Here is an 11,542-nt window from a genome sequence, read left to right as displayed (position 1 = left end):
AACCGCCGCTCGGCAGGAAATGTCCCTACGAGCAGACGCCGGCTCGGGCTGTCGTGGACTCGTAGTTGCGACCAGGTGGCTAGAGGTGGCGGTTTTCTGAAAGAAAAAACGGTTGACGAAAAGTGCGGGACGCATATAGGTGCCTTTTCATGCTACCGCTCGACGCTCACTTCACCGTCAAAATAGACGACATGATAAAAAAAAAAAAGAGTCATTTAAATCTTCCTATTCCGCATCAACTTCATTCACGTGACTGATATTGATCCTAAAGATGAGCGTCGAATGTCAGTATAAAAAGGCATCATTTTATAATTCCAGACCGTTGAATAGAACGACATTCGCCCATTATATCACATTTTTTTATCATTTTCGTTTAGCACTTTCGACTTTATTATTGTTTTTCGATATATTTCAATTATTAATTTTCATTTTTGTATCATAGCCTGCTTTGAGCCACGGCCAATATTAAAAAAAGAAGAAAAAGAAACGTACAATGTGTGATTTATTTTGAGAAAGAGCTATGATCATTCTGATGATCGCTCTCTTGATGATTTTTGTAACGAAATGTCTTGCAGTCCATGATTTGTCCAGATTTGAAAATTTTGGACATCTGATGATCACTCGATGAACAGCTGATTCTAGTGACAGCTATTCTATTTGACTCTTCTTCTCGGACATTCGGAGTTGGACGATGCAAACAGTGATTGTCTATCATTCTTTCTGACGAGTTTTTATTATCTTTTCTGGCAATTGATGAATAGCACCGAATATAATATTGGAATGAAATCTTGTGAAATTGAAAGATTTCGAATATAGTGACGACGTGCGATTTCGCTTGACAGATGAGCTGACAGGTGTCAAAAAGAAAAAGAAGAGAAAATAATAAATTTATAGACTACCAGGATGTCTATCAATATAGACATAAAATTGAAACGCGCGAGCAAAATATATCACGAAGGGGTTGGTTGAACATTATTTTATGTTTTTTTTTCTACTGGATCAAATTCAAAATTGAGGTTATATGTATTGTAGGAGGTAGTTGCCGGTCTAATATTGTTAAAAACCAATTCAGATATAAAGCACGATGGTATATTCCTCACTATGGAAGGCTCAGTAAATTTGCAGCTTAGTTCCAAAAATGTTGGTATTTTCGAAGCGTTTTATAATTCGGTTAAGGTTAGTATTCCTATGGAGAAGCTATTTAATTTGTAAAAAAGTTTATGATGTATATTATATTTTTTTTAATTTTTAATAATTTAATGAGCTTATTTAATTTATAAAATTTTTCTTTTACATATAACAGAAACTAATTTTTTATTTTTATTTTATATGACTATTTCTAGCCGATACAATTAGTACAATATACACTGGATGTTGCTCCTTCAGGAAAGATCCCAAGTGGTAAGACGGAAATACCATTTGAATTGCCGTTAAAGCCAAGAGGAAGCAAATCTCTTTACGAAACGTATCATGGTGTTTTTGTAAATATACAGTATCTGATACGCTGTGATATAAAAAGAAGCTTTCTCGCAAAAGATGTGAGCAAGTCATTGGAGTTCATAGTTGAAGATAAACCAAGTGCTAAGGTGGAAAAAGATCATAGTAAGATTGTGTTCTTTAAGATAATGCCAGAGTCCTTACAAAATACCCGGGACAGAGCCAATGTACCAAGATTTTGCATCTCGGGCAGATTAGACTCCTTATACTGCAAACTTTCCGAACCTTTGACAGGCGAAGTACATAACTGTTTCTTCTTGATTTATCACTATATTATTCAGAGTATTTAATCTTTAAGAATTATATATATATATATTTTTTTGTAGGTAGTGATTGAACAATGTGAGGCTGTTATAAAGTCTATAGAGTTACAATTGGTGAGAGTAGAAACTTGCGGATGTGCGGAAGGATACTCTAGAGATGGTAAGAATATGGAAAAAAAAAAACGTAAAAATATCACATTGTAGTAACAAAATTGACAGAGATATATGTTGCAGCAACAGAGATACAAAATATACAAATCGGAGAAGGCAACGCTTGTACGAATCTTGCTATTCCGATCTACATGATATTTCCCAGGTTATTCACATGCCCTACTTTAAGTACTAGTAATTTTAAAGTTGGTAAGAATACTATTGTAGTTTTCGTTGTTAAAACTGTTAAAACAGAACTACAGAGATTTATGATGTAATAATTCTTTTTTTTTTCAGAATTTGAGGTAAATCTTATTGTTGTATTTGAAGACGATTATTTGGTCACCGAGAACTTTCCTATTATACTCTCGCGATATTAAAAGTTATAAAAATAAAAATGTTTTCTAAAATAATGTGTTTATATATATAAATTTTTATCATACAAAATATTTATTCAGTTATCACATGTATATTTAAAAAATGTATATAAAAGATAATTTTTTTTCATACATACGCACCATGGACAAGTTTGTTATATAACTAAAGACTTGATATATGAAAAGACTATAAATACCAAAAATACAAATCACAGGAATGATCTTTTTTGATTGAAACTTTTTTCTGTGTATTTTCTTAAAATACTTGTAACATTTGCGATATCTCGATATCTTGGCACATAAAGCTCTATTTTACGAAAATACAGCATTTGTAGTCTTTCTTTGTTATATTGAGACTTCAACTTATCGCAATGTCAAATCATATAAATTTGCAGTCTTCTTTTATTCGAATCCTGCTTTCTGAATAAATAGTCTATAATATTTTTCTACTTGTTTGTTCTGTGTTAGTCCAACTGAGGCTAATAGCACGACGTAGCCGAGCATAAATGTCAATAATTTGTGTTGTTTGAACCATGCCAATAATCCCGTACTATCAGTAGTACTGAAGTAAGATTTATAGTAATGATTGTGTGATCACACAAAGTTGATATATTACATATTTAAGATTGAACTTACCTAGTTGTATGGAGATCTTGAGTATAGACGAGTAAGTAGCGTATCCTTACTAAATCACTATTCGTTACTACGAAGTATTTGTTCGGTATTCGTCCAGCGATCGAATCATTCAATGTATTTTGTGCGTCATGTTCTAAAACATAATTGTACACTTGCTTTCTAAATATGACATGATATTATAAATCACTCTTGCAAACACACTAGACACTTACTTGAATCTCCTCGCTTTATGTTAGGATGATTAATAAGTTCACAGAGAGCTATGCAACTTATCTCGCTCCCAAGAAGACTACCTCCCCATCCGTAACCCACAGGACTATATGGTAAACTCACTCCTAATTCGCTTGAAAGATATATTCCTTTACCAAATTGTGATCTCTGAAATAATATATGACTTAAAATGCATGCCAATTTTTCATAATTTTTACAATATAAAAAGTAACAGAAACAATTTCAATTCGAAATAAGAATATACTTTGCACATGTTTTGTTGTAAACCGTAATGCACAATAGAATGAAAGTTTTCTAAGCGACTGCCGTGGTACGCATAAAATGTCGAATTCCCTTTAGCGCTTGACTTCCATTTCTCTTCAGCTGCAGATTGTTTCGCGCTTGTTACTTGAAATATAAGATTCGGAGCTGCAACTGGTACCTCTAATGGCACTTTCCTCAGTATGGAATTATACTGTAAGAATTTAAAATTTCGTGATGTACTATGAGGTATTTTTTGATCTCTGACATCTTGGAAATTGAGACATGCATACTTACACATTCTCTTTCCACGCTCTTGACGTATGGGTCTCTTAATCGTAATAATACCCAATACAGTAACTCTATTGTCTCACCATAATTCTCATAGACGCTATTCTCACTAAGTTCTTTACATATCACGGGCAAGGGAGGAACTGATTCTATAGCTCTCCTCTGCAGATAAAGCAATGTATCAAATAAACATCATATAACATTCTATAAATATATAAGGAATAATACCAATGCTTCAATATCCTTGCATTCATTCTTAATGTACATAGGTGGAAATGGTTTTAAGCAACTATCGTAACGATAAGTGTTGGATGCCGCAACAAAAAGAGACCACTTTAAATCAGCAGCCTTTGGGTCTTTCTCCAGGAGATGTTTCAGTGATGATATCTTCTTCTCCACATCTTCATCGGTTATACCACGATCTATTCGTGATGTATACAATATATCTAAGCCAGTCTTGGTTACAGTTTTCTCATTTGGAATTTCATATTGTCCATTTTGTTTTGCTGTTATACCTTTAGTTGCCTCGTGATTTTGATTGGAATATGCCATTGTCTCATTCATTAACTCTTATATCTGTAAAGAAAATATAACATCGAATATTTCATAATTAATTATGCTTATTTCGTGTTTAAAATCATTTGTAATCCTTGATTGTCAGAAAATCCATTACTCTTAGAGGAATGTTCCTTTTTTTCTCTTTAAATATTTTAACATATTATAATTCAGTTAACATTTAAAGAAAATGTGTAAATATTTTTAAAATTTTTTCAAAACTCTCCTAATATCAGGATACTATGAGATATCAGACTTAAAATGCCTAAAGGAACACCTCTGATTTGAAAACCTTGATTTTAATATTATTAAAGGTAAATAATAGATTTGATTGATAATAATAAATAATATATTGAAAAGAGAATAATAGAAAACAATTTTATAACAATATGACAACTGACAGGACTGACATTAATAACTAAAATTAATTTAACATTAATTTCGGAAGTTTTTCGAAAATTTTTCATATAAATACATATGTAAAACTACAACTTGACAACGTGTAATACTGTGTTAACACGTGTAATACTAAATATAGTTGAGATATATTATGCTATTTACATATTAGCAAGTCTTATTGTCGGTTACATTGACAAATAAGTGTATAATGACATAATGCATAAACATTGTTGTTTCATTAACAATCTTCTAAGCACATGTAAATGAAAAAAAGAAGTTTCGCCTTGCAAAACAAAGTATATAAATGCTGTCTAAAACTCATTGAAAAATGCATAGCCCGTGTTACGTATATTATAAAATTTTCAGTGAACCTTGGAGCACAGGCAAAGCAAACTCCAAAATAAATAAACACGCGCTACTGAAAAACTATTTACCATATACTAATGAAGTTGCATAGTGACGCAGGTAATTTTTTATCTCTCTTGTTGTCCCAAATTACTCTCACTAACATACTTGCGCATTCGATCCCAACGATAAAATATCGCGGAGCTTATGATATTGGAGAAATAACAAATGTATATATGATACGTGTAGTAATATGTGAATGAGAGCCATATGTTGAATTCTTAAGCGTCTAGGAATATTTTATTTTTTATATTATATATATATGAAATATCTAGTGATATTTATCACGCTTAAGGCGCATGTAGATGACGCGATATATTGTTTTTTTATATTTATTGGATAAACTACTGATATACATCGATAACTTAATAATTATCATATAATTGTGAGAGCATATAGTTGATGAACTTTAAAAATATGATAACGGCTAAATGAAAGGAGAATAATATATAATTTTATAACAGCATCACAATTTTAATAACTTGCATATCTTTGCAACAGCATATTAACGCGATAAAATTTTATATTATTTTACAGATATATATTATAAAATAATCTTTGACTTTGTCATTTCGAGTAAAAAGCTAAGCAAATTAATTCTTATTTAAAACATTAATATTTTTGGAAATCTATTGTTTTGAGTTGAGAAATGAATTTCTAATAATTTATTTTTAATCATTACTTTTTGTGAAATTTTTTTTCTTTTCTCAATGAATGCAAAGTTAAAATTGCACAAAATAAATGTCCACTTCTAATTACTAATGTAGATTAACTTTAATCTCGATTTACTTACTTTTTATCGTTCTTTTTTTAGAATTAGTTTTAAAAATTTAAAGAGTAAGAAAGAGAACCGAGATTAATCTACATTGGTAGAAATGAACAAGAACGATTTGTAATAACGATTTGTATTAAAAGATTAACTGTCTCTGTGGTACTCACAAATTCTAGAATTCATTTTCCGATACTTGATTTGCAACCTTATCGCGCGCGATCAGTATTTAATGAATCGCGTAACCACACGTGGGCGTTTTTCTGTTCAGAGTAGGTTTATTTATTTCTGTCTCACGAGAAATTTATCTTACAGGAGAATCGCGAACATGTTTCCTAATGTTTTTCGCGACCTGTGCCATATACATTTCGCCCTCCGTTTGTTTCGCCGTCTTCATTTGTTCCCCGCGGCGCGTTTCCCTCCGTGCGACTTCGCGCGAGCGACGAAATACAAAAGAGGAAAGAGGAAAGTTGATTAGACGTATGTATGCATACACGGTGTATCGTTAACGCAAATGCCTCAACACGCAAATTTATGCTTATCAGAACACATATATATATATATATATATATATATATATATATATATATATATACAAAATGTATATGTACGTATATAATACTCATGTAAGTTTATATGTCAAGACATTAATGACCCTCACGTGTAGGAAAAAATAGCGATAGAAAACACATATGTAATTCAACAAATTGAATTTAAGCTTGCATCAACTATATAATAATAGCAAAGACTTATCAAAATTTAAAAAAGACATATTTCTTTGTGTAAAGATAAACAAAATAACATAATTTTAAATATATTCATGAAAAAAGTATATGTATAATATAATTTAAATTTTTCTTAATGGATGATAAAAACTTTTGATTATGAATACCTTCTGAAATCAAAGCAAATTTAAAAATTAGATCATTTTCAAACAATTCAGATGATTATGCTCCATTTTTACGCAGAACAATCGCAATAGAACAATCTATGAAATTCTTGCGCTTTTGCCATTGTTTTAATGACATACATAACTTTAAACTGTTAAGACAAACAGAGTTCAATAGGTTTCATTGAAAGCTGTAATTGGAATCGCGTTTGAGAAAAGTTTTGCGTTTTCCTTTCTTCGGAAAGGAGAGAAGAAGGAAAACGCGGCAAGAATAATTTTGCGATGAGATATTTCTAAGGTCTCTCTATCGTGCGCCAGGCGGCCCGGTGAACTCTATCGGATTTTCGCGTGTGATCTCGGGATTATATGCATATAAATGTTCGTGTGGCCGAGGTTTCGTGTGAGTACCCGTTTATTACTGGTTAGCACGAGAGACACGAGCGGCAGTTTAGCGCCCGTCTTACATCATGCCGGCGTGCGAATGACGTCGCGCGCGCGACGCGCGACACCGACGAGCTGACACGCCTTCTCGTCTCTCCTCTATGAAATCTCGGGGAGAATTTTCTCAGTTCGAGAGGAACATCATCGCCAAGGAAAATATCAATCAAACAAACATAATAAAATTATATGCTCGAGAAAAATAAGAATAACTTCAGCTCAAAGCGAGATGTATACGAACGGCCATTCACTTGAAATTAGTCATATATCGGAGCATACTGTTTTATGTATATATATATGAAAACACACACACACACACACACACACACACACACACACATATGTCTGTTTTTTTTTTTTTTTTAGTTAAACTTCTTACACAATTAATCTTTCTTCCTTATCTCTCTATTTTTTTGCTAGAGAAAAAAAGAAGAATAGATGAATAGTGCAAGAAAGTTAGCTAAAAGAAACAGGTTTTACATGTATATGATGATTGTCAAAATTTATGTAATAAGTATTAATAAATACAAAACTGATACAAATCGCAAACTTGGGTCTCTACATATGACGCTACATATACTGGGACTATGACTTTAGATTGCGGTATCTGATGGATCGAAATGATTATATTGTTAGGGATCCTTTTAGCCTTGCTCTACTAATATAAATCCCGTGCATAAGGTTTCAGGAACATGAAGAGAATATTTTTTACTGCGTAGGTGAATGTTAAATAAGTGGAAATGGATAAAAGCTATGTTTCTTTCCAGTTTTAAAACGATGATTGCAAAGAACTGTGAACGTTCTTGAAATACCGACGCTTTCTTCTCAAGGGTATAATGACTTCATAAATATTGTCGCTGTATTAATGACATAAGAGCGTGATATGTTAATGGCATACTTTGTCCTCCATTACGAATGGAAGGGTTACATTCGCCGTGGGGGATACTTTGAAATAATCACAGTCGCCAGGGATATCGACTTCATCTTTCTGTTCGAGCACGAAAGCGATTAGTCTACGACGATACGATGCATGTTAAGTATGGTACATTCTAAGTTTAAACGATACTTTAATTTTAGCATAACTCCATATTACGCACATACTTATTTTTTTCTATTTTATTTACTTAAGGATATTTTGAAATAATAATACATAAATTAACGATCTCAAATCACCACAATCTTACAGAAAATTTTGACAATATAATTAAATTTTAATTTCTGGCTTTTTTTTTATGTAGTAATTACATCGCCTGTTATTCTTAAACGTTTTTCTAACGAGTATTTAATTGAATAAGTTGAAACTAATTTGCCCACAAGTAATATTTAACATGAAAGTGATTTAACATGAAAGTGAATCTTTATCAAATTTTTCATCAATCCAGAATTATTAATATTTTTTTATTCAAAATTGCCAAAGGAAAAATTAAAAGAGACAATGAATTATAAATTTTCCTGAAAATAATCCCGACGATCGTATTAATTGTCGAGCAAGTTAATCAAAATTTAACGAAATTTAATTTCGAATTAATTCGAGAAAAAAATCGAGGTAAATCTCGTCAAAGTTAGCCTGGACATTTCGCGGACGATGGCTATCAATGTTCGCGCACAATGCGAACCCGACCCGTGATGGCCGTGGGAACTTTCGCGGCGCCGCGATTGGCCAACCTGCGGCTCAATGTCACGCGGCTTCAAGGTAAACTATCGGTGACGTCAGTGTACGTCACTTAACAAGTGGGAGTGGATGGATAGATGTCGGCAGCCGCGGTGGTTCTCGCGAATCGCGCTCGGTATCTGTGGAAGTCCGTGCCGCTGCTCCGACGCGATAATGCCGCGCGTTTCTTAGCGATATGTAGTGCTGTGTGCGGTAGCAGCAGTGGCGTCGACCGACTCGTCGCACGTGTTTCGCCGTGCGTGGAAAATCACCGAAATACGTTCGCGCATGCCCGACCGCCGATGACGTCACGAAAATTGTGCTTTTGATCAAGCAAGCACTCTCGGTGTGTGTCTTTTTCTTTCTCTCTTCTCTCTCTCTCTCTCTCTCTCTCTCTCTCCCCCCCCTCCCTCATCCTTTGCCTCTTTCTGTTTGTCTTCCTCTCACTCTTTCTCTCTTTATCATCGTCTTTTCCCTCCTGCTTTTTCTCCCTCGTTCGTCACGCTCTTTCTCTGTGCCTCCATCTCTTTCTCGCTCTTCCCTCCCCCTCCTTTCTCCCTCTTTTCCCTCTCTTTCCTTTTTCTTCTTTGGACTGGACGCACAATAATGTTGCTGTACAAAATCAAATAATCACCGGGACAGGCGCACACGACGGGGGAAAAGCGTGTGGGAGCGGCTGGAGCCGCCGAAGGAAAACCGTGAGTAGCACATCGTCTTCCCTCGCCTGTTTACCTTTTCAAAAGTCATCCGTCACAGAGTAGCCTGTCGGACATGGCCTTCGCTTAGCGCGCACACCCGCGCGCACATATACCCATGCCCACCCACACACGCTCCCGTGTGCGTGCGCGAGCGCGCAGCAGCCGCACGTACTCACACACGCGCGCGCGCGCGCACGCTGTATCTACGTACGTACGCATGTCTCGGTCTCCGATTTCGATGGACCGCGGAGCGAAGCGCGCGAGAGAAGATCTAGAGAGAGTGAGAGTGAGAGAGCGAAAGCGAAAGAGAGAGAGAGAGAGAGAGAGAGAGAGAGAGAGAGAGAGAGAGAGAGAGAGAGAGAACGATAAGGGGAGGGGAAGGGAGAACGGGAGACAGAGAGACGAAGAATAGTGAAAAGAATCTTTAACCCTCTCGAAGGTCGCGCGACAGAATGCGCGTCAGGATGTATCAAGATGCAGCAGGACGTATCGCGAGACGCCTCGCTGGCAAGATTTATTGATCCCCCTCGCGATGCGACTTCGGATCGATGATCAGCGAGATGACGGGCGTTCGGCGATCTCGCGATTGCTGGCATGCTCGTCGCAAGAAACCGGTAGATCCGCGTTTCAACGGTGAGGAAGGGGGGAAGAGTCAGGGAGGAAGGAACGGGCAGGAGGCGGGGGATCGGAAGCATCCAGGGGATCCCATGGGAGAGAAGCTGAAATTGACGTTAGCGTGCAACTTGCGTTCGGAATTTGTGGAACGGTGGGACGAGAGGGAGGGGGAGGGGACAGGGTGACAGCATCTGTAGACAATCGGATGTCTCGCGTGTCGGGGGAATCGGGGATTCGAGCCAGCTGATGTTCTCCAATATGGAAGCTAACTCCAGAGAGATGTCTCCCTCTCTTTTTGCTTCCTCCCCCCCTCTCTCTCTCTCTCTCTCTCTCTCTCTCTCTTCCTATCACGCTCTCGATCGAATCCGGTCGTGTCGCACGAAATCTGCGAAATTCGGCGGTGAAGAGGAACCACGCCTTTGGAGATTCTGCCGGCACTAGTTGCTCCGGTCGGGACATCGCCGCTGTGCCATCGCTGTTTATTACCTCGTTGTTACGCGGGATGATTTATCGCCGGCTGATTACTATCATCCGCCAATTCTTAAATGCTGTTAACTTTTTTCTCTCTCTCTTTTTTTTTTTTTTTTTTTTGCATTCTCACAAAGCGTGCACTGCAATTTAATATAAAGATCATTAATAATATATGTACGTGCGGGACTGACACGTGTCTATGACGCGCGTGAGTATGCGCGCGTGATTCTTTACGATTTCCTATAAAAACTCATTCCCTTAGTCCACGAGATGACGTGTTTTGCACGTTGTGGCATTTTCACGCGGATATGATAAGAATAATAACGATTACGTTAGCAGGCACAAATGCCAGTTTTTCAATTTTTAGATCAATTTTACGCATAATTTTTTCTGTCTTCTCGTTTCTGCGAATTTGTTGTTCCTATGTAAGTGAAAAGTGTACCTCGAGCTTTTTACGTCGTCGCGAAATAATTAAGTCATGCATCGACTATCGATTCGCGCCGATTGGAAAGAACGCATAAAATGTTTAACGAGCGTGTTTGATGGAGCGCGCGGGAAGAGGGACTGTACTTCTTTTTCCGACGATGAAAATTTACGATCGTAAATTCGCTTTTAAACCGATAAAAGGCACGACGACATCGCCTCCGCGATACCGAACTCCTATCGCGGTTGTTGTTAAATGCTATAGCGTAAAACGTGTTGTTTCGTAACGTGCCGTTTCGTACCGCCATCTGCGACGGGTTCGATCCCGCCTTCGCAAAATCTCCACCGATAATGCAGAAATCTGTGCGCGAATGCAAACGTTATTGCTACACTTTTGTCCCTGTTGTTCGATGCTCGTCGATGTCTCGTGCGATTAGATAGGATTTAGCTCGTACAAAAAAATATTAGAACCGCGAAGCTCTCGAATATTTAAACATGAATTAGGAAATTAAATATATTTTTTAAATGTACTTTATACGTATTT

The 11,542-nt window shown here is 36.3% G+C and overlaps 3 protein-coding genes across 7 annotated transcripts in view; 2 read left to right on the top strand and 1 right to left on the bottom strand.

The window, feature by feature from the left end:
• The first annotated feature begins 102 nt into the window (after positions 1–102).
• LOC105429568 (vacuolar protein sorting-associated protein 26C) lies at positions 103–2,323 on the top strand. Of its 2 annotated transcripts, XM_089078981.1 has the most exons (7): positions 103–960; positions 1,033–1,176; positions 1,344–1,538; positions 1,623–1,736; positions 1,824–1,920; positions 1,995–2,120; positions 2,208–2,323. In XM_089078981.1, the coding sequence occupies exons 1-7, from the start codon at positions 904–906 to the stop codon at positions 2,288–2,290; spliced, it is 816 nt and encodes a 271-aa protein (XP_088935107.1). In that variant the 5' UTR covers positions 103–903; the 3' UTR covers positions 2,291–2,323. The 2 variants fall into 2 exon arrangements, with proteins under 2 accessions (XP_088935107.1, XP_011640931.1); XM_011642629.3 differs by having other exon boundaries at positions 106–960; positions 1,344–1,736.
• Positions 2,324–2,341: 18 nt separating this feature from the next.
• Positions 2,342–5,282, bottom strand: LOC105429569 (Poly(ADP-ribose) polymerase 16). Of its 2 annotated transcripts, none has more exons than XM_011642633.3 (7): positions 5,074–5,282; positions 3,914–4,261; positions 3,692–3,847; positions 3,399–3,608; positions 3,136–3,301; positions 2,924–3,056; positions 2,342–2,849 (listed from the first exon to the last, which is right to left on the bottom strand). In XM_011642633.3, the coding sequence occupies exons 2-7, from the start codon at positions 4,247–4,249 to the stop codon at positions 2,690–2,692; spliced, it is 1,161 nt and encodes a 386-aa protein (XP_011640935.2). In that variant the 5' UTR covers positions 4,250–4,261; positions 5,074–5,282; the 3' UTR covers positions 2,342–2,689. The 2 variants fall into 2 exon arrangements, with proteins under 2 accessions (XP_011640935.2, XP_088935097.1); XM_089078971.1 differs by lacking the exon at positions 5,074–5,282 and adding an exon at positions 4,923–5,067.
• A 3,588-nt stretch (positions 5,283–8,870) lies between these two features.
• Mef2 (myocyte enhancer factor 2) overlaps positions 8,871–11,542 on the top strand; it is a 71,983-nt gene continuing 69,311 nt past the window's right edge. For all 3 annotated transcript variants that reach the window (XM_089078950.1, XM_089078949.1, XM_089078951.1), the window contains exon 1: positions 8,871–9,489. The gene's annotated coding sequence lies outside the window, so the exon portion shown is untranslated. The remainder of the gene's footprint in view (positions 9,490–11,542) is intronic.

The sequence above is a fragment of the Pogonomyrmex barbatus genome, unplaced genomic scaffold, assembly GCF_055798465.1.
Source record: "Pogonomyrmex barbatus isolate J1 unplaced genomic scaffold, ASM5579846v1 scaffold3, whole genome shotgun sequence".
NCBI lineage: Eukaryota > Metazoa > Arthropoda > Insecta > Hymenoptera > Formicidae > Pogonomyrmex > Pogonomyrmex barbatus.
This window is presented reverse-complemented; position numbering and strand designations above follow the sequence as displayed.